The sequence below is a fragment of the Dysidea avara genome, chromosome 1, assembly GCF_963678975.1.
Source record: "Dysidea avara chromosome 1, odDysAvar1.4, whole genome shotgun sequence".
Lineage (NCBI taxonomy): Eukaryota > Metazoa > Porifera > Demospongiae > Dictyoceratida > Dysideidae > Dysidea > Dysidea avara.
Genome location: NC_089272.1, coordinates 31,365,498 through 31,390,185, shown reverse-complemented (window position 1 = coordinate 31,390,185; position 24,688 = coordinate 31,365,498). Strand labels below are relative to the sequence as shown.

The 24,688-nt window shown below is 35.1% G+C and overlaps 1 protein-coding gene across 1 annotated transcript in view; it reads left to right on the top strand.

The window, feature by feature from the left end:
- LOC136261610 (sushi domain-containing protein 2-like) overlaps positions 1-24,627 on the top strand; it is a 67,185-nt gene extending 42,558 nt beyond the window's left edge. Inside the window, exons 6-10 of the mRNA XM_066055640.1 lie at positions 1,684-2,241; positions 3,061-3,312; positions 11,416-11,511; positions 23,311-23,430; positions 24,329-24,627. Coding sequence (XP_065911712.1) covers positions 1,684-2,241; positions 3,061-3,312; positions 11,416-11,511; positions 23,311-23,430; positions 24,329-24,456 — 1,154 coding nt within the window. The 3' untranslated portion in view covers positions 24,457-24,627. The remainder of the gene's footprint in view (positions 1-1,683; positions 2,242-3,060; positions 3,313-11,415; positions 11,512-23,310; positions 23,431-24,328) is intronic.
- The last annotated feature ends 61 nt before the right edge of the window (positions 24,628-24,688 follow it).

Genomic DNA, 24,688 nt, shown 5'->3' with positions numbered 1-24,688 from the left:
ATGGTGAAATCCAAGTCATGCATACTAATCACATGAGTATTAAGCTATCCCCACAATTGATTTCAGTCTTAACATCTATATACGTAATCACGTAGCCCGGTCTACATTTTATATGTAGCCAGGCTAGCTGGGCTACATACGAAATGTAGCCCTGGAAGCTCCTTTGATCTGAGGTGTGAAAGTGATAATTATATAACTAAATGTATTTCATATTAGCATGTGTGGACATCTGTACTTATATTGGACCATGTAAATAGACAATGATCAATGGTACTGTAGTTTGTCTAAGCTTTACTAAAGATTCAAACATACATAAACATAAAGACACAAGCATACAGAAAACTTTAACACGGTCACGTGAACAATCACTGTAAACATAGGATATTGAAATGTACTGTGATATCAATTGTTTTAAATGAAGCAAATTAATTACTATTATAATAGCCATGAACAAACTGTAGTCATAATAAGAAGACTAATGGCTCAATCCATCAAGTTTTGTATATAAGTGATGCATATACAATATGTATGTATGTATGTACATGGAAAGTATAATCATAATTGTGAATAAGAGTTCAGATTCTGTCAATGATGTGCACATTAAACTTTTCTGATTTGTCTAATTTACATTGCAAATGAATTTAAATGTGTAATTATTACTAATTTGTCTGTCATCACAGTAAAAGTGACACATAAAACCTTGGCTAAGCACTATATAATATAACAAATTTATGCTAGAACATATTCAAACTTTGAGAAAACATAAAGGTGCGGCCTATATGTGAAAATATATGATATCAAAGGTGGCCAATAAATGGCTGCTGTGATATTAGTGTAAATAAATTAATTTTGTTACCAGAGGAAAGTTAACATGAAGCAAGCACTATCATAGATATTAGGCGCTATCAAAAAAAATCGTAATAGTTGCATAACTTGAATTCTTACATTGCTAAAAACAATTAATGTCTAAAATATGTGTTGTAGAATGTAAGGCTCTCTGGAGACCTTTAAAATCTGTTTTGATCATTTTCTCTTCCCTGCTAAATGTGACCAAATTTTGGAAAATCAACCATTTGACACCTAAAACACTTTATGATCAAATAACAACCTTTATAGTGCAAACCTACTTGTTAATGATTGAAAGCCACTCTCAATACAAGAAAATACTTGAATAATATTTTTAAAACTATGGGATAATGCCATGCTCTTGTTAGCAACCCACTAAACATGAAAATTCTAGTTATTTCACGCATGTCCATATGAGTGATTTTCCAAAACTTGGTCACAAATAGATATCCCCTTAAGAGCTCTTGATCACATTGCAAAATCTTGTGAAGTCAAACCTTTGGGGTTAGATGGAGTTGATCTTACCACTGGATTCAGCATAAGAAACATTTTCAATTGGCGCATATATTTCAGCAATGCCTTCCTGATATCGGTTCTCTATAAAAACTATATGGCTTACATAAACTTGTCCGACCTCTTCTGTCTTTGGTACAAATTTATTGACATTTGTATTTTGCAATTTATTGATTTTAAACTTTTCTTTGTTAGTTTGCATTATATTGTATTAGGTAGAATATTTTGTATCACTGTCAATGAAAAATAATTTATACAACTACGGTATCATTCTCCCATTAACTATCACCTACTGTATCTAATATGATTTATATGCAATTGCAGCTACAGGTATTGGTGACCCACATCTTATAACTCTTGATGGATTTAAATACACGTTCAATGGCCATGGAGAATTTATACTAGTGAAACATGTTGATGAAGTTTATTTAGTGCAAGGAAGAATGGAACCATTTGATGATTCATCATTCTTTAACTCTGCAACAGTGTTTACAGCCATAGCAGGAAAACAGAATAATTCTGATTCTGTACAGTTTGAGGTAAATCAACAGAAAAATGGCATTGATGTGATTGTTAGTGGTGAAAGAATAAGTATGGATGGATTATCTCATCTGACTTTCAACAATGTTACAGTTTTTAATCTTGGAGACAATACATACGCTGCTAGCTTTTCTAGTGGTCCTTTTATAAAGGTTAAGGAAGAAAATGGCTTTATATCTGAATTGTCTGTAAGCCTTCCAGACAGTTACAAAGGAAACACAAGAGGATTACTTGGAAATTTCAATGGAGACATGCAGGATGATTTAATAAGCAACAGTAGTAACACATTTCTGCCACATAATTCATCTTTAAGGGAAATTCATTATCAATTTGGGCTAACATGTAAGTATGAATGGTGACTACAACATAATGATGTACAGTATGATATTAAAATGTATATATGTAGCTAAATGTCTTTTAGAACAAATCAGCAATGTCATTAAATTTATGTAATATCATTTTAAGAATATGTAAAGCTTTCATATTGTAGATATAGGTACTGTATATATCCTATAGCATTTTGTTATCAACAGATAATGTCTTCTTAGTTTTCATAGTCTTTGAAGTCGTATACTGTATGTAGTTCTTCACAGTAAGAGTAAAATAAGTATCCTGTCCCACTAAGATTTCAGGGTTGTGTGATGAACTTGGCTTCTATATATTGTTGCTGTGATTCTAACACCTCCTTAATACTTTTTTTGCATTCATATCAACACCCTGCTGAATAGCATTGTACATGCAGTCCATATAAAATCTTTAAAGTTTTAGAGAATGGCTTCGGTGGAATTTAATACTGCATAGACTGGACATGTGTTTTAGGTTAAAGATTCTAGTACAAAGTTTTATTTTATCAGATCACTAATTATGAACTTTGGTGTTGTCTATAAGTAAAATACCTACACTAAAGTGATGTACGTATATAACATACAAAATTAAGTGAAATCCATTCAAAAACAACAAAGCTGTATAAAAGGTGTGGCCTTCAAACTACCTGTGTTTAAAGGTTGTGAAAACAAAGGTTCTGGCCAAGAAAGTTGTCAATGCTAATAATAGTTGTGCATTGTTAATATTTATTAGCATTTACATGTGACTGGTTGTTTTAGAATGGATATATACGTATATGTATCAGTTCACATACATATCAGCTATAAATTTTTACAGGGTATACCAACAGTGATACCAGTATTTTCACTTACAACAACCAAATTGGTCAAAGCTGGGAAGCCTTCTACAATCCGTCTTTTCGGCCATTGCTAGATATTGAAAACGGTCTAAACCCATCATTTGAAAGTGTTTGTGGAAATGATACTTTCTGTTTATTTGATGCTACTGTAACTGGGAGAACAGATATTGGATTGTCAACATTAAACAGCAGTACTGGATATGACCAGATGGTTGAGTTATCATACCCAGGTATGTACATGCACATAACTTAATTACACAGTTAGGTTTGTTTAGTTCAAATAATTTTTACAAAAAAACATATATAGTAGACACAATTACCTGATTATATGACACCTGCAAAGTACAGTATATGGTTGCCTATTAAAATACATACTGTATACAATACAGTGTATATAATTAATATTATATATATATATAAATATGTAATGTATAGTCATATTAAAATAACTATGCAGTTATATTTACTTAATGATTAACTGTATACAACAATGGCGAAGGGAATTTGGGGTAAATATCCCCCCCCCCTCACCTTGTAGAGGAGCCAGCCATATGTAACTACTTCTCATTAAATACTAAAACTTTATATATGTCAGGCCAAGATCAGTTTATAGAACTCATGAAAATATGCACATTTTACTAGCATTTATTACAAATTTGCCTGAAACCAAAGCAAACCAAAATCAAACTAGCTGTGAAATAGTCACCCAGCATCTTCATGTGTACCAAGTGCCTCTAAAATAATTTTTGTGTTGCTGATTTAAGACATTCAGAGCCTTTAAAACAGCTTTTAAGACTTCACAACCATCAGCAAAAGGCCAAAATGGCTAAAATCAACAGTGAGACACTACTATGAGGTGATTATTTGCTGCTTCAAAAATTCAGCAACTAACAAGAGAATTTGGCTCTCTCCAACCACCTACAACTTATCCTGTTTGTGCCCCTCCCCTTGCCAGCTCCTGGATCTTCCCCTGTACAAGTACGTACATGTATATTATGATATGCTTCTCTCAAGGGTTACTATACTGTAATTAAATTAATGTAGTAACTCTTAGTAGTAGCAGCAGGTATAAAAACCAGCGAAGCAAGTATTCAATCTTCATCTAAACTCATAATATAATAGTGTAGCACACATTTTTGCTGTGATCGTATTTATCAAGACATACAATAGTGTGTAATGCCAGAGAAAGATGATGCAGGCATGCCTACAGTGTGTTGCATTATAGGAATCAAAAGATGTCATTTCACACTTCTGTAACTTGGTAGTGACTAGACAGAAACTAATGAATTTGCTGTGAAAATTTCCCCAGGTTAGGGCACCTCCAATTAAATTTTAGTTGAATCCACACAACTATCTCCAGGTATATTTTTAGATACCAACATGAGCATAATATACAGTGCACCTATACAGTTCAACTTTATTTTGGATCAGATTAAGAACAGGAGAGTTATGTATATGATCTTCAAAATAATAATTGAATTTCATTGTCATGCCACCACCTAAACTGCTGGCATAAACTTGCATTGTTGCAAAATTTGGTAATCCGACACCAACCTCTTCTAGCAGAAATTAGATTTACAAATTATCAATCAAAAATAATACAACAAAACACAATGTAACAAACACACAGTCAAGATACACTAATAGTACAGTCAAAAGTTTGATTTGGTTTCACACCTACAACTTGAACTACTTATGGATATTTTACAAATGTGACCGGGCCTGCAAAAATAGGGAATGTGAGCACAAACTGCACCCTGTCACACAACGGGTCATATCTCAGTACTGGAATAGAAGATGTGCATTCTATAACTTGAATTATACATTGTAAAGCCAATTAGATGAGTAATACATGCTGAAAATTTATGGCCATAACTTAATATCAAAAGTTATGAGCCATGAAAACTTGAAAATTAGGCTAATTTTATTGCCCACATGTCCTATTTTTGCAGGCCTGGTCACAAATATTGATTGACTAATGTTTTAATCAACTATAAGTCTCTGCAGTAAAAATCAAAGAGTTATTATGCGAAAACCAAATGTGTGTACTGCAAACTACATACTCTATACAGCAGCCATACATAGTGTATGTTTTATTGCAGATATTATACTGATACAACAAAAATAAAACTAAATGTAAGACAGCCAAGCTATGAAAACTAGTTTAGCCATTTGTAGAACAGGTTAGCTTTAAAAGGTTAGTGCTGTCAGAGCTTGCTTGATTTAGTAATTTTTGTTGTTGGAAAACTATCTATGGCAAAAAAAACATAATATTTTCACATGTAAAACATTGTGCTACCTTACCAAATGTGAGGCAAACTGTGAGGGCTCATACAATATTTTGGGACACTTGGGGAGAACGGAATATGTTAGGATATTTTTACTATAACTGCTGTCATATTCTTCATTTTTTCTATTATAAAACACAAACACAATATCCACTTACCTTAATGCTTAGCATATTGTACTTAAATACAGTCCAATGACAAATTTTGGTACAACTATTATTATGAAAATAGTTGATTATTGACAGCCATTCACACACAGAAAACTAATTTGCTGTCATGCCTATAACTGGGTACACCATTTTTGCCCAAAATCAATTATATGGACAGGTTGATCATTGTAAAGTTTTTCTATATACCTTTAGAACAGCTTTCTAAATTTATTCACATATATATTATATTTAGAGGATATAGTTCTATAGCATCTATGTGTTGCATGCACATGCAGAACTATTATAGCTACAGTACAGTAGTACAGTAGGACCTCCGAACATCTGTATGCCAATTCAATCATAAAATTTTCAGATAACTGAATTTATTTGAAGCCCAACTTAGCCCATCCATTTATATACAGAGTTCTGTTCAACTGCTCTAATAAAACATACACTTATTCTAATAGAACGTTCACCTAATGACGAAATACTCTAATAGAGCAGTCACTTATACTGTTAGGGTTAGGATAATAAAGATTTGGATAGTTGAGATCCTACTATACTGTATAGTTACTGTACTGTATAGTAAATTATGGGGGTTTACCCAAACATATTACCCAAAACACCAGCCTTCTTGCAGCTTGGCATTATTAGTTTGGTATAACCAAGTCCATAAGTGTTTTCAGAGTGACCTCAAACCCTTCCTATAAGTTTCAAATATACTGAAGTTTCTGCTAACTGGCTGACTGATGCCTCCAGCTAAGCATACCTTGACTATAGATATAGTTGGGACAACAATTCAGTCATAATTTCCATAGTTACTGGATTGATTGCACAGGTAATTCTCATACTGTCTTCAATTTCAGTTCTGTATAACGGGTGGGACATATGTAGCTGAAATAAAAGCAGAATGGCAACTTTGCATTTTGTAATTGATAGTTGTGGCACGTGTTCAGTTGCACCATTAGTTTTTTTAATGTGTATGGTACCATTCTTTCCTTTACTGCAGTATTCAGTTGTTCACCTGCAATGAATTGTGTTATTACAAAAAAGTAATGTAAGTAATAGAGTTGTACTGATAATTGGATTGGTAATTGGTAGAAGCTGATAATTAGCTTTTTACCATAACTGGAAATCGGTTGTAATGGGCTATGGCCAGCAGAATAATATTAATCTATTCAGCTTCAGCAGCTACTAATAGAGGGCTGGTGTCAAAGGCTCTGACATGTACTTAGGTTATTTTTTATATTTTGCGGTAACCACAATGCCAATCCTATAATAAACAGTGATGGTTGGAGTCCTATCTCACTTGTCTGATTAGCATCTTTGAGTTAAGGTAAGTGTATAATCTCACAGCATTCATTGGACTAGCTGTATTTTTTAGTGGACTATGTATAAGTGTAACTTGTTGAGACCTATAATCGGGTATCAGTTAACTATCAGTAAAAATAGTGCTAAAAATATAGGATATCAGTTTTGCCTAAAAATTGGGTATCGGTACAACACAAGTATGTACTTGCAGCTTTACAGTTGAAATTTAATTCCTACTCCAGTCATGGCTATGTATATTATTGACAGGCTGTATATGACTGAAGTAGGAATTAAATGTCAACTAGTATAGCTGCAGGTGTGGTGTTGCATTGCTTTTATTTCTGTGGTCCTTACTCAAATGGAAAACTTCTAATTTCTCTTCAAACTTGTATTATTAGTATTAAATTACAGGAAAATCACATAGCCTGTGAATCTCCCATAATTATTAAGGGGGCATGCTAATAATTCCTATGGCTTCACATGAAAAATCTTGGTTTTTATTGATCTGTGTTTGCTTTCCATCCCCTTTTGTATCAGATGTGTTTGTGGTAATTAAAAATCACCATCTCCTGGACCAGTTAGAAGTACTGACTTTAAGACTCTGTTTAGCATTTTAGATCCAAAGAATGAGAATTCTGCAAATTTTGGATCTAGTCTCACAGTTTTAATTCTACGCTTCTTAAACTTTGTCATCTGAAGGTTCCATAAATTCATCAGACTTTGACATGTTTTCCATTTCTGTATGGTCAACATCCTGAGACTTCCTTTTTCTTTTTTGTGTTGTCACTCTTCTTCTTTCAGCAGCACAGCAGCAGCAGTAGCCTTCTTTTTCTGCTTTTCATCAGCCTTTTGTCTTGCTAACCTTTCTTTTTCTTTCTTCTTGTCTTCTCTGTCCTTTTTTCTCTGTTCCATTTCTTGAGATTTCTTCATCTTCTTCTCTTCCTTTTCTTTTAGTAAAGCCAAGCCTTCTGTACTTGTTAGCACTCTTTGTCCTGTCACTCTTTTCAAACTGCTCTTCTTCCTGACTGGAGTTTCAGGAACATATTGTATCAAATACTTCAAAATTCTTTCTGCTGTGCTCAGTGTTGAATTACTACTTCAACCAGACTGAGTAATAGCAACGGAATTTCTACTGCCACTATATAGCTATAGATGCTGCTGTAGTCCTTCCATTTGAGGTAGGAGTTCCTCCAGTGGCATTAGTCTCACTATTAGTTGTATTATGACTCTCACTTGATGAGTGCCCATCAATAGGTATGGAAGACCTGTACTCTTCTGGAGAACCTATTATAGGATAGCATAGCCTGTTGTCACTTACTACTTGTGATGACTCACTTGTATCTGGCGTACTATTACACAGAGGATTGTCATTTGCATCATGACCAGGTGCTTCAGAGCCAGAGTAGTTCTCTGGATTGGGAGGCAGGTTGTCCTGCTCAGGTAACTCTGGTGGTAGTGGCAAAAAACTAAAGGTAGGTTGCAGAGTAGCTTCTGGATGATTGATCTTTAGCTATGATATATATTTAGGATCATGCAAATTATATCCATTTTCAAATCGTCTTACAACCCTTTCTTCTTTCTCAACTGTGAAATCACTAATACCCTCCTCTTCCCAGCCAAAGATGCATTTTCATCATCATCGGCACTGGGTTTACCATCGTCAGTCACAGGTACAGCAGGTGTGTCATTTTTATCTGCACCAGGAAACTTGTCTAGAACTATCTGTGAATTAAATGGATAAACTCCAGTGTATTTGAAGCCATTTATGATTGGCAGTGGCACCAAAGCTTTTCCCCATGCCTCTGAAAACAAACCACTAAAGTGATATTTGGTAATGATTCTGTCAGAATACTTTTGTAGATAATCGTGGCACACATCTTATCTTGCCAGTGTGTTTTGAGTGATGAGAAGACAGCCATACCAAGTGGCTGCATTTTATGAGTGGTATGAAGTTGGAGTGTGAAAAGGATAACATCATGATCATGATTGTTTCTGGACTGTAGTGAGAGCTGTGTCCATCCATTAATAAAAGTAAAGGTTTGGCAGATACTGCGTGTTGAAGAAAGTGTTTGGTAAACCACAAGCAAAACAGTTCCATGTCTATCCAGCCATTACTACTCAAACCATAAGTAGTTCCTGGTATTTCTCCTTCTGTCCAATCCATGTTAGCATCAAATATAACATACGGTGGCACAGCGCTTCCAATAGTATTAACACATGCAACAACAGTGACTTGATTCTTGTTACCAGATGAACGATAACGCACCTTTATTTGGCCTTTTTTGACAATAACATGTGGTGGTCTGTGATCCAAAGGTACACCAACTTCGTCAAAATTGTAAATTTGGCCTGGTTTATCCATCAAGTCATACTTCTCCAAACTTTCTTTCAAAACAGCAAAATATTGTTCAATAGCATGTCCAGGGGCGGATCCAGAGTTTGGAAAGAGGGGGGGGGCACCTTTCTGAAAAACAGTTGAAGACCAAAAAAACTTGCTGAAAACCAGTCGAAGACCAAAAAAAACAAAAAAAAAAAGGTCACAAGAATAATAGCTAGTTATCCTTACCAACTATATCACATCTGTTATGTAAAATAAAATCCTATTTATAACTTCATAAGTAAGCTACACTGCCTCATGAACATTGTGACTGCTTTATTAGAGTAATTGACTGCTCTATTAGAGTATCTCGATCTTGTATGCAATTTCTTGAAGGGGGGGGGGGCATTTGCCCCAAATGCCCCATCCTGGATCTGCCACTGATGTCTGTTGTCCATGGCATTCATACGTGTCTGAGAAGTACAATCCCCTTTCCGCAATGGCAATTCTGGATTCCTCTTCATGAAGCTGGCAAGCCAGCCATTGGTTATCTTGTCTATTCTTAGCACTTCTTTTTCAACTGCAACTTTTTCTACAATATTTTTGATTTGTTTGCATGTCTTACCAAAGCCTATCTTTCCTACGGTAACTATATAGTATTACTCACTAAGTTTCTCCTCTTCAGCTTCATTTAAGTATTGTTTAGCACCAGGCTTAGCTCCATGGACTACACTTCCTAGCATTCTGTCTTGTAGTGGGTACTGCATGCTCTTATGCAGCTCTTTTCATGCTCATTCCTTTCTTAACAGCATCTATGGCTGCCCTCATTTGACTATCAGTCCACTTCTTTCTTCTTGCTTTATGAGATCAGTGTAAAACAGCAGGTGCCGACTGTGAACGGCGCAAGCGACGTTTCCTCCTATGATTAGTTTTAGGCATCGTCTATATAGCAAAAAATACATGTAAACATAAACAGAAAACACTCTTTGCAGTTTAACATACACTGTGAAGGTTAAATCCGATAGATACAGCATACACAAGGCAGCTCGGGTGATACCTAACTCAGTAAACTGCTGTAAAATTCTGAACATTACTGTGACGATAATTCATGTACTTTTTGCCGATAATAGATGATGCCGATAATTCGTAACTTATGCTACCTGCAGTCAATAACATTAAATAGTAGAATAATTTTCTGCTCCTTATAAGGTGCTGATAATGCAGTAGGTAGGATGTGTATAAGTATAGGAAGTGTTAGTAGATAATATTCTAGGCTGAAATAGGGCTGGAAATATAACTGGGATACTGTATCATGTGCAAAACACATGTCTTTTAAAATTTCCACCAAAATACTATATGTTGCTGTATGCTCTTCCATCTCCTACTGTACATACTATATTCTAAGCTACTGTAAAACTCTGCATGTGTTTAAACTATACTGTACAGTTTTAACAATTTTTTAAAACTGTTATACATTGCTGTATAACTACTGGCAAAGTTCATCCTATTCTATTCCACTATGGAAATCATCCCACAGTACAGCAATGCCACCCACATTAGTCATGAATTGTGCGGTGGAATCAGTAAATCAAAGAAGCCAATTATCATCAGTTATATAATGGCTGTACAGTAGATTAAGATGCTCTTAAAATGTGCATTATTCCAATTTAAGATTTTACTATCAAATGATCTTTTTAATAACACAAACTTCCCATTGAACTCAAATAAAAGCATCATCAACCACAAAGTGTGGCTGCTTAACTTTAGCCACAAGTACTGTAATCATAATCATAACTCATGGAGAATTTCTAAAAAAAATACCTAAATGTAAACTAACACATCATAAGGTAAAAATGCATCAACACATACCACTATTATCTGAGAAATTCAAGGAAGCAGTTGTATATAATTGCTGGAATTTTGTGTGCATCAATGACAATTTTTCTAACAATAACAACATGGCATGTCACATAATTAATTAATAACTTCACAAATGTTGCCATTAAAAGCTTATTTTACTGTACTAGGGTTTTAAACCACAGACATATTGAAAATTTAGCCATAACTACTGTATGAACGTATGTAGTTTCAGGATACCGCCATCTGGCTAAAATTCATGAACAAAAGAGTTTGTCATGCATATAATGTTGTAGCATGAAAAATACAGGTACAGACGGTTTCTATTTTGTTTTATAGTAAGTGATAGAACAGTTGGGAAAGGGTTGACTGCTGTCCTGTGATCATTTATTTGTTAAAATTTTCTTGCAGTTGTTTGCAGTCCACCATGTGTACAAGGTGCTTGTGTTGCTAATGATACATGTAATTGTGTTGCTGGTTATGTGGGAGAAAGATGTACTGAAGCAGGTAAGTATATACGCATACGGTATGTACATGATTACAAATGTAGTGTTATGTACTCCACTGTACATGGTTGTGCACTTGCTGCACTTGAAGTTCTTAGTATGTATATACATACGTACAGTACATAATTATTATGGTTTAGTAACATAACATGTCACATGAGGAGGCCTACAGACAGGGGATAGAATCGCCTGTGAACAGAGGCACAAACATATAATAATTAAGTCTGTTCATGCTGGTGACTGAAAAGCCATTTTATTCCATATAATGCCTACTACAAATAGGTGGTTAAGGCCATACTCAAACAAAAGATAAGGGAACTTCACCATGCCAGCTGTTGCACTTGGAAATCGTTCTAATTGTTTTTTGGAGCTTTCTGAGCTGTAAGCTCAGATTTTGCAACTGGTTGAAAAAAAAAATTCAAATCAAACAGGATTTGTTGCAGAAGTCAGAAGTCAGTTTTACTGGGTACAGCTGGAATACTACTTAGACATCTGAACATATCTAAGCCTTTAGGCTCAGATGTTTGTGATTTACAATAATACATGTAAAGCGTTTGAGCTTACCAAAGTGGATACTCCTACTGTGCAGAAGGCTGTACTACTTATGTAGATGCTGCATGAATTTTGTAAAGGGTAATTCAGCTGTCTGGTACTGGAGTTGTAGTGATTTTCCAATGACTCACTGCATAATAATATTGACAACAATAATAATACAGTAATACCTGTTATACATGGATTATTAACTACTACATGGAAGCTACAAACATTATCATACAGGTATCTGCCTAGGTATAATATAGGATATCACTCACACAATACTGATTGTACAAGATAAAGATAGTCTATTGATATATTCAAAAATATTATCTTACCTAAAACATTCATGTGCTCTAATAGAGCAGTCAAAGTATTTCATAAACTTGAGCTCCTATTAGCAGTCTATAATAAACCAGTGCATGAAATAACAGTCCAGACACTGACAATTTCTGGTCAATTACACTAGTTGTCAGGCCATAATTTAATTTGTCTGGAAATAGAGTTCTTTCAAGGTTTAGCTATTAGGCTAGAAAGGTGGCCAGGCATACTGTATATAGTGGTATTGGCATGTAATTGAGTTATGTGTTTATGGTTTATGTTGTGACCACAATACCATGCCTAAGAGAACAACAAGTTAACGGTGCACATGTTGTGCCAGCCTATTTGATTTAGTTACTTGGCATATCCTGTTAGACATTACTAGCTTTTACTTGTGGTATTCATCTGTGCACCCAACTTGTACTGTATAATGAAATCAGTTTTTTACAATTCATATAAATTTTGATAGAGACACTATTTCATAGCAGCAATAGTAAAGTTATGACTACATATAGTACCTGTAGCTATAGTACTGTACTAATGACTCCTTTGAGTCCTTTCCTACAAAATTTAATGTTCCTGTAACAAAATTGAATTTATAGGAGCTTTATATGTGACCAGAACGCTAAAATGCTGTGCTTGTCTGATCTGTCACTGTTAGTGAGTGGATGAGTAGTAATCAGTTGTACAGTACATTGGTGACTCCAATGCTTGAAACAAATAATTTGGCAAAACACATACATGAAAGAAAAAGCACAAAAAAATTTAAATGTCCGGGCAAATTGATTCATGTCCACTCAACTTTCATGTTGTTCTGACAGTGTGTCAGCACATGTCTAAAAGTTATTTCACACACTGTAAACTGTCACCCTTTTCTTTGGATGGAACTTGTCACCTCTCAGTCTAAAACTTTGTGTGTCTCATCACTGTTCACCAAGTTTTATTTGTCTATGCTCTTTTTGTGCTGTTTATCTAGGCTTGCACCAATTATGCTATGTAGCATGATAGACTCGCAAAGGCATCAATCATTATGCTAGTATAATATTGTGGCTTTCAAGACTGATTATATTGCACAGTGCACAAGTTAAAAGGCATAGACATACTACTGCATTTCATACTGTATTATATTTTCACTGTTTCTTAGATGATTATTCACATTTCACTGAAATAAAGTTGAGGACACTCTTACTAACACAGTCTCTTACTCTAATACAGTAGTCAGGAATATTGATATATACTCTAATAAAACAGTCAGTCCTTTAGCATACGTGTGCATGTACTCTTGACTTTGAAAACATAATTTTGAACATAACAGGTTTGATTTTAAGCATTGCTCAAAAGTATAAATAGGCTACTGTCTAAGCATAACTGGCTCAAGTCTAGAAATACTGTCTAGGAATATGTGACCAGATGTTACAAAATCGATCCAAATCGCACATCAGGCAAAATCAAACTAACACCACTAGTGGATAGCTACACTATTGTAGTAGTAGTTTTGACATTCAGTACCAATCAAACTACTCGAGGCTGGTTTCAACAGACGTCTTTTCTGGGGTGTGTGTAGAGCCCGAATGGCAGTTTTAGGCCTTGTGAAGGACCTGGCTTGGCAAGAATCAGTGGTTTGCTGGTGGACAGCCTGATAATGTTGGCCAGACATTTTTTCTGTGGATTTTGCTACATATCAACCACTAATTAAGGAGCCAGCACAGCCGTGTAATCTCGTCTCTGGACTCCAACCGTGGTCTGCCTCCATTTTGAGGTCTAACCCTTGCCCACCTCGCCACCCCCCACCTCCAACCCTCCACCCCTTTGGGAGCACTCGTGATACTACTTCGCTCGTCCAACAGCTCAGATTTTCTATTTTATTTGGCGGGAAACTCTATAAGCAGCTACAAGTACTGGAAGTGGTCTGAAAGGTAACAGATTGATGCATCTTTAGTGTAAATTTTATACGCATGCTTGCTATCCTTGGAGAGTTATGCTGGCTTGAATTCTTTAAAACAGTTTATCTCGAAACTTCTAATGTGCGATTTGGATCGTTTTTCCAAAATCCAGTCACATATACAGATGCGTATGATAGTGAACTAAAAGCAAATGCAACCACTACTGACACAAGAAATGAAGGCATATAGAGCCTGTATTAAATTTTTGAAATGATAGGCTTTGTTCTGAGGCAGCTTATTGGTGCTGGTTTGAAATACAATAGTGCAATAGATTTCTGAAAGTGCTCTGAACACTTTTTCCAGAAGCCACTATGGGCATTTAGTGAACAAAAAACAATGTGGTTGGCATTCTAGGGTACAGGGTATCAAGTTGTTTTGTTAAAAAGGAGGTGTCCCTTACTTATGCTGTATGTACAAAAATAAAGAGCAACCTTGAAGCTTTGTCTAGAGAATCTGCATAACAGGTAACCAGTAAAACAGTTCAAAGGATAGTTCAGTACTAGGCTTGCGCCAATTGTGCCGGCATAATTTCAAGCATAAATAGGCTTGAAAAAGCATCAAGTATTATGCCAGCATAATAGGACGGTTTTCAAGAATTTTAATTAAAATGTGCAATGTGCCTGCCAAAATTACTGCACAACATGAACATACTGCACATTATTACTGGACTTCATATCTACAAACCTTGCATTGTTATTATTTTACTATTTCTTGACTCACTTTATGGTAATAAGATCAAGATACTCTAATAATAGAGCAGTCACTTACTCTAATACAGCAGTCAGGAAATGTAGATATGCTCTAATAAAACTAGAGATGTACCGATTCAACTTTTCTGAGCTTTACCAATACTGATCCGATCTAGGAAATTTATTACCGATCTACCGATATTGTACCAATTCAATTACAGGTATGTATTATGATGACTGATCTTGTACAGAGGTCATTCCATGTCAAATCACCGAGAAATTGTAGGGTTGCCTCTCGGATTTTGACGAAACGTGGTGTGTTTGTAGTACCTATGGTGCTCATCATCCATACCAATTTTTAGCCTCATACACCACATAGTTTCTGATTTATGACCACAAATAGTTTGAATATTTCATGAAAAATAGGTTCATCTTGAGTTACAAAATAAACTGTAGCTCACCACTGTGTTAATATTTTAAAATAAAAGTTTCAGCGATTAAAGACTGTTAATTGATCTTTCAAGTAATCCATAAGCTTTGGGATATCAATTTAATTAAGGTTTAAAAAGGCTCAATTAAAAATTTTAATCCTTAATATTTCAAAAAGTGCTGCTTCAAATTCTTTGAATTTTTTAGTAAATAATAATTAGTTTATGGTCTATTGTTGGTAAATTTTTTGTGGTGGGGCCAAAATGGGTTCAAGATATATAATTAAATATGTTGTGGTATGTGGTGGAATTTTGTAGTCTATTATTGCTACACCTCTAATAACCACTGCTGATAAGGCCATGCCAACTTTTTCTCTCACAATGAAGGTGTCTAAGTACAGTGCAACCTGTGTTAGTGACCACCTGTATTGAAAGACCACCTTTGTGCTGCAATTTATATAGTTGTATAGTTTTCAAATGCAGCCAGCTTATATAGCTTGCAAAGGCAGGTTAATGACCAGTGTTGGGCAAGTTACTTTGTAAAAGTAACTAGTTACATATTACATATTACTTGCAACTGAACTATTTAGTTACAGTTACATATTACCCATAAAATAAAGTAACTGTAATAATATTACATATTATATTACTTTGTGTCCACAGCCTTAAGCTGTCACGTGTGAAACTACCACCTTATCACGTGACATGATTGCGTTGTTGGACAATATGCAAATTTTGGTTATAAGTAAGAAGCTGGTGAATAAGCTTCATTCAGTAGGCCTCGTTACTTTGTTGTGGCTAGGTGTTACTAAGGGATAACTAACGAGATTAGTAACTTCGTTACTTGTAGTAATAATATTACGTATTATTAGACTCGTTACAGTAACTATATTACTTAGGTAACGCGTTCCATTTGTAAGTAAAGTAGCTTGCGTTATATTACCTGTTTTTATAGCGTATTTTGTTATATTACTTTGTTACCACAAAAGTAATAATATTACGTAACGCGTTACATAAGTAACGCGTTACTCCCAACACTGTCAATGACCAGCACATCAGTTGTTTGATTGAGCATGTAGCAACATACCTGCTGCTTATTTTGGGTATTGTAACAATGAAGATTGTTCAAGACAACAGGGGCATTGCTTTCAACTCTCACGTACGTCAATCTATGGTACAAGAAAACTGCACTCTTCTGTGCCAATCTCAGATAGCAGAGTGGAAATAAAATTTTACTCATAATCTGATGTTTTCAGGAAGAGAGAGTTGTTCTAGCAAAGAATGAAGCTTCACCAGAATTGATTGCTGGATTTGTCACCTGTTTACAAGAAGAGAATCGGTAGTTAGCTTGTATGCTTGAAGTTTGCAGTGACACTAAGGAAGTGAGCTGACGTTTCTGTATCCATACTCATTCAAGTACCCAGAGCCCCAGAATATCCACACTATACCAATGGATGACATTCTAACTCTTGTAGACCCAAGGACAAGAAGTAGTCGTGTGTAATCTAGCAAAAAAGAAATGACTTTTGCTACCAAACAGCATCACACTGTATAACCACAGTAACAAACTTGTATTACATGCCTCTGTCACAATCTGTTTATATATGCATACATTTAACTTGCAGTTGAATCAAAGAGTCTTGTGTGTCTGCAAACCTAAATCAGCAGAATGGGCTTCAAGGTATGCAATGCTGCATGGGATATCTACTATAACACCGCAAACACCACTAGCTACCTACAGTATCTCAGAATCCCATAAAGACCCCAAGTTGAAACTTGTGCAACTAATAGGTGAATGTTTGAAAAATATTCACACAAATTCTAATCAGCACTTTTTGGTAGAGCAAAGGTCAAAGATTAGGAGACATTGTTAATTATCAACATCATCAAATTAAGCTGTTAAATACACTAAATGAAAGCTTTTTCTTTGAGCTTGAAAGTGGTGCAATTCATTTTAAAAACACCAAGATTATGATGCTTTGAATGGTCACAAGTACAGCAAAAATAGAATATTAAATAAGCCATTTCTGGGAAGCCATACGAGCAATGAGTGAAGGGACACATGACCACTTTGGATACCCACACACCAAATTTTGTCCAATTCTGAGGGGGCCATGTGCAAAACTTTGGTGAACTGATATGGAATTATTCATGCAGTAAATCAGACTAAATAAATTTCAGTACAAAGGTGGTCTTTCAATACAGGTGGTCACCAATACAGGTTGCACTGTACTTGGACACCTTCATTGTGAGAAACAAAGTTGGCATGGCCTTATCAGCAGTGGTTATTAGAGGTGTATACTCCCATATAGCTGCAGCAATAATAGACTACAAACTTCCACTACATACCACAACATATTTAATTATATATCTTGAACCCATTGTGGCCCCACCACAAAAATTTACCAACAATAGACCATAAACTAATTATTATTTACTAAAAAATTCAAAAAATGTGAAGGAGCACTTTTTGAAATATTAAGGATTAAAGTTTTTAATGGAGTCTTTTAGAACCTTAATTAAATTGATATCCCATAGTTTATGGATTACTTGAAAGATCAATTAACAGTCTTTCATTGCTGAAATGTTTATTTTAAAATATTAACACAGTAATGAGCTACAGTTGATTTTGTAACTCAAGACAAACCAATTTTTCATGAAATATTCAAAATATTTGTGGTGATAAATCAGAAACTATACAGTGTATGAGGCTAAAACTTGGCATGGATGATGAGCACCATAGGAACTACAAACACTCCAAGTTTCGTCAAAATCCGAGAGGTGACCCTACAATTTCTCGGCGATTTGACAGGGAATGACCCACAGGTACTGTAGTTCTTATAGCATTTTATAATCTCAGACTAAGTTACTTAATTGGTCAATTGTTAGCTGAATGATCACAGCATTGTTACTGGAGTAAATACCAATGGTGGTGTGGCCTCAATTACACCACCCAGACAATCAGCAGTAACAGCACCCACAAATATTTTAATGCATGTTCCTACCAAGACTTGCCTGAAATGGTTTTTAGGATGTTATAGCAGAGATTTTAGTAGTTTAATGCATTTGATATGGTGTAGCACTATTCATTGTTTTCTGCCAAGGACCTCTGGTGAGTTCAGTAATTAAAACAGCTAACTCGCACATATTTATATGGCTTCTTGTAGTTTCAATGGGCACCAGACAAAGAAATGACATTATACTTTAGCTTATTTCGTAAACGGAGTAGAGAAATGATAGAAGAAGTCTAGTACATTTGAAGAAATGGTGATTAGAAAGATTGGTATCATGAACTGGTGGCTTCAACAGAAAATTGGTTCTACCGATTTTGCTCAAATTGTCAATATCGGTACCAATGGTAGATCAGTACATCTCTAAATAAACAGTCAGTTCTTGAGCATAATCGTGATTTTTGAGAGCATAATTTTGAGTATAATAGGCTGGATTTTTGAGTACTGCTCAAAAGCATAAAAGGCAATTTTCAGAGCACAATTGGCTCAAGCCTATTCAGTACATAATTTGTGATTTAAGCGGTGTTCAGTGTTTGTTACACTTCCTTTGCAAGTAATTCTTACTTTTCATTGTAAAATCACGTTCATTTGCAAATTGTTTACCATGAAAACTTTTTGCTAAACTAACTATAGAACATTTCCAAACATTTACTTACTGTAACTGTGGCTTACTGCCTTTAGCTATAGTGTAGCTTTTGGCTAGATTTCCTAGAACATGGCTAAATCTTTTTATGTGATATCAATGTAGCTACTGTACTTGCATGTGTAGCAAAATATCAACATAAATAAGCTTGTTTCAATGTAAATCACACAAAAATAAATTTACTTGAAAATTTTTATCATGAAATTTTTGTATGAAAATAAGGCGAATTACTGTAGTAATCAAATATGAAATTATGATAATGTGTTCTGCATAGCTATTATTGCAAAATAAAAACTGATTAGCTAAATAATAAACAGTATATTAAAACTAATTAATTTAAAGGTGGAGTAGGGATCCAAGTGATAAAAAGTTGTGATACAAGAGATGAATGATGGTATTACAGCATAGCTCGGTAGAAAAATCCCTACATTGGCATGTCATAATAATGAGTTTGCTCAAGGGATTTTCCCACTGAGCTATGCTGTAACACTATCATTCATCTTTTGTTTTATCACTTGGATCCCTACTTCACTTTGAAATTAATAATAATATAAGTCTTACTAGTTTTATTTGTTTGGCTTTTTGTTATATTAGGACGACTGTTGTATTAGAGTATCTCGAGTCAGCCTTGCAAGTGATGTGTATAATTATTTTCATTGTGCTAGCATTATGAATACAGCTAGGCCAATAATAATGAGGTGCTGGTATCATCATGATAGATTGTTAAGAGGTGTGGTCTCAGTGCTTCATTGTTATTAATCAGCCAAGATCATGTTAATAAGCGTAGCATTTCTTTCAATTGTTATTTCAACAGGGAGGTATCATCAGCCGAAGCTGTTCTTTAGCTACGCCCTGCACACAACATACATATAAACACACACATATACAGTAATTACTTGTGTACTAATCAATGTCTCTAAAATGTTCTTAAATAACTATTTTGAAATTGAGCAAATGTTGTTGGGTCATATACGTAAGGCTGTTGGAAAAGCATTCCACAATGTAGTTCCACGATCGTAGAAACTGTGTTTCCCATAATTAGTGTTGATCTGTGGAACAAACAAACGATGTATATTTGTGCTTGCATTATCCTGCGACACTGATGGCATATTCAAACATATTTTGGCTGTATGCTGGAGATGACTTATGCAGTATTTTATAGATTTGCATGGTAGTATGAAATTTTCGTCGTTCAGTTAGAGAATATCTTAAGATAGGTGAATCAGTATGTGAAGAAATATACTTGGAATGAAGTCTTTCAAAACATTTAATCTGGTTAGCATTAGTGGGTACCCACACAACATCACAATAGTCCAGAATTGGCATTAGATATACTTGATATAATAACTTTCTGACTGTAGAAGGAGAATTAAGGTGATTGATAGAATAAATTTTTCCTCTTACTCTTTTCAAAAACATATTCATTGTGAAGTTATTATTTTATTATTAACGCTTTACAGTGACCGGCACTGAATGTCTGACAGCAGCATGTGCTGCAGCCTTAGGATTACCTAACCAAATTTCATGGACTTAGATATAATGACTTATAGCTGATAAGGTGTAACAGAAAAGGAACCAAAGTAAGGGAAAAATCCCTCTAACCCCAGGACAGGTATCTACTGAGTGTAAGCGCTTAAATAAGTTTGACTCATCTAAATATGCTGCTCAAGGAAAGTTTTGATAGGGAATATTAACACCTCAATATGGTTTTATTGCATCAAGAAGAAGATGACTTGCCTGATTAAAGATATTAAAAAGGAAGGGAAGGTACAAACACTACTGGAATGGACTACTAGAATGGACTACTGGAATGGACTACTGGTCAGGACTGGTGGTTTTGGTTTTTGATTGCATTTCAACACTTTAGTTAGGCAAATTGGTTATTACACTTTCTTCAGCACTTGCTTTAGTCATAACTGTTTGAATGTGAGTGTAACATGTCCCAAGATTATTGCATTAGCTATGATATTGGTGATTATTAGCTTTCCCTATTGAAATTTCATGAGATATGCCTGCTTGGTGCCTTCTCTACCAAATCATTATATTATGCAGATAAGAATTATGCATGATACAGTACTAGCTAAAACCAATGTGTGCATAAACAAGGTAGCTAGTGGCATATACATCATTTCAACATCTAGTCTCCTGAAATTTTTTACACTGTGTCTGTGCAAATCTAGCAGTTGATCCAGAGTATCTCTCTTCAATACTGCTTACATTTGGGGATCACACATGGACATGCTATCAATACCCACATTCAACTTTGAAACAGGGCATGTTATATGCAAGTACACTGTAGTCTGCAGTAGGATACTTTGGTGGAGAACATACCAAGTAGGCATTTCTGAGAGATACGTTTTCATACCAACACAACCCTATACCTTGGAATGTAAAAATTAAAAACCAAAATACACCAGTCCAGTAGTCCATTCTAGTAGTCCAGTCAAATGTTTGTACCTTCCCAAAAAGGAAAGACAAGGCACAGAGGGCACACACTCATCAGAACCCCAAAGGCACATCCCACTGGTGAGTTTGTTATTGTGGTGCAAAATGGTGGCTGTTCGCTGCTTCGTTTGGCCTCCAACCTTGTGACTGTGGTCAAGCAGCCAGGCTGGCACGGACAGGCAGGAAGACGACAATTTGAGTTTCTGTATCAGTGATTTTTTAAAAATTCTATATCCGATCACCTGTTAACATTTTCTTGATTTTAATGCTGTATTTGATATTAGATGGATTAATATTATTCCATAAAGGTGGTTTTCATTATGTAAGATGCTTCTAGGATGATTTCTAAGGTGGCACTTTAGATAGTGCATGGAATTTTTGGGGAGATACCTATACTTAAACAGTAACAGTACTACCATACTGTTTGATTACATAGACTAAGGTTCTTCTGAATTTAGTAACCTTGAAGACATTGTGTTGTGGCACCCAAGCAGAGCAAGGGTGCTACTACACAGCCTGTGGGTTACTAGATTTTGTACAACACTATGTTTTGATGTCTATAATATAATTTAGACTGCAACTCATTGTTGTACCTTGACATTATGCCTTAGTAAGACTGTTACTATCCACTTAAATGCCCTGGTGTTGTCAACATTGCTGGTGCATATTTGCCATGTTTTGTAGTACCTCAGAGTGTGGTGTCTATAGAACATCAGCGTAGCACTATGGGATTTAGAGACAGCCAATCAAGTTTCAGCATCAAACTTGAGCTTATTATATTTTATTTTAAACTTCAGCAAGTTTGATACTAAAATTAATTGTCTGCCATATACTATTTTGGGAGGGTAATAAAATTCATATACTCTACCTTTTTTCACTCCACACCTTCAGGCATAGTATAACGTATGTGGTATATCTAATGAGTATGCAATCGTAACATGCGGTGATGTAATGGGACACTAAATTGTGTCACGTGAACATACATGGTTGCCATGGTGCCAATATTATCACTAAACATTCAGCCACTTTTTCAATGCTACAGCAGAAACAGCATGGAAGTGGTACCTAATTTGGGTGCAATGAAAATTGATAGAGTCTAAAGTAGATATACAGGCACAATGTGGTGTCTATGGAATTTATAAACTCTTGGATCCTTAGTAGTGCCCTCGCTTTGCTTACTCTTGCACTGCAGACTTGGATCTTCATAGTTTCATAGACTCCACATTGTGCCCCTATAATAGGGACCTGCCAATTATGCTCATTATTTTACCTACTATGCTATGCTGCACTGCTCACAATTTTGCCTATTATGCTCAATATTTAACTATTATGCTCAAATTATGCTTGATATTTATACCTCAGTTCCTATGTTTTTCTAGTAAATTTGCACTTTATGGGAAAACAGTAAGTTGCTGTAGCACAGACTCTAAATCTTTGCTTGTCAAAATGAATGTCACAAAAAAATCGATATACTCTAATAGAACAGTCAGCTGTCTGATTATTTTCTGGCTGTTCTATTAGAGTATATCGATTTTTCTGTGATGTGTATTTTGATAAGCAAGAATCTAAGGTAATGTATAAGTGTTCTGCCTATTATGCTAGCATTATGCTCAATGCTTTCAGGAACCTATTATGCTCATTATTATGCCAGTATAATCGGTGGGTCCCTACCCTATAATATTTAGATTCCTCATTTAGTAAAGGAACAAATGAATAACGCTAGCTGTGTGTCTGCATGGTTTTTATAAGTGCTGTAACACAACATTACTATTTATGCGTTACACAGTGTATGATGAGTGTGATATTGACTTTCAACTGTGTGCTAATGGTGGGGTATGCAGGAAACTTGGATCATCATACATTTGTGAGTGTGGTGAAAATTATACTGGACTACAATGTGAAACAGGTATGCTGCAGTGCTTACATTATTATTAAATACTTTCACGTACTGTATACAGTACGTACATATGTTTGTTTTACATGATGAATACCTTTTAAAGTACACATAAATTAAATTTGGGTAGGGATAATAGAAAAAAGTAAGTCAAAAAGGAAATATATCTACACTTGCAGCTATTACTAATGCACTTTAATTCCTGCTTCAGTCATAATAGGCAATTAGAAACAGTAGGAATGAGATCAAAAAATAGAAAGAGCCTAACTTTATTTTATGATCCCCCTTTCAAATTTAAAATTCCTAATTTTTAAAAATATTTTGTTTCCTTTGTTATAATTTGACTGGTAAACCCACACATACCGCATTAAAGCATTGGATGGTGCCAGACATTATCATCAAAATTAATTGCATTTCTGAAAGTGTGTGCCAGCAATCGTTTGCTGAAAAGACAATAATGAGTAAAACACGTTGAAAATTAGCATAGGACTTAAATAAACTGTGATAGTTGCACAATTTGAGGTGCACCGTCTCCATTAATTTTATATAATAAATCATTATATAGTGTACTGCTGCTATGGCTGATTTACTGTGCCTCCAATCAAACAGGACCAGAAAAATTTGCCAGCATTCATATTGTTTTGAACATAACAGAAGTTGGAACTGCATGTGTGCATTATAGTAGCGCATGAAGTATTGTCCCTTGTGCTACTGAATAACTTTAAGCTTAATAATGATTACAGATTTGTTTTATTAGTTATGCATTTACGTACTTGTTCCAAAACTATAATCATGCAGTTACAATTTTGATCTGCTGTTATTCAGTGAAGTTGTTCAGCTCAATGTAATGCTGTGTGTAGCTAATATTGTGAGATTAACATCTTGTCTATTGTACTGTGTGTACCTGTAGCTATAGACAATGAAGATGATGATGACAGGATGAGATTGATAATTGGAGTAGTAATTGCTGCAGTAATTGTTCTGTTCATAGTAATCACATTGGTGTGCTTGATGTGTTGCTGCTGCCACAGAAAGTAGGAAGTATGTGGTACTATTATCTTGCTTTGAAACAGTTTTGCAATGTTAGGTACTAGGAATATACACTTTTAGGCTGCTAGTTCTTTAGGGTAGTGTTTGTCTGAGTAGTTTTGCTTATATGCATTGTATAGGAGTTGTGTTTTATTCGTTTATATGCAAGTTTAACCTGTAGACAGCTAATAACCTGTAGACAGCTAATGTAAGCAATGGGTGGTTATAGTTACAGTGAGAG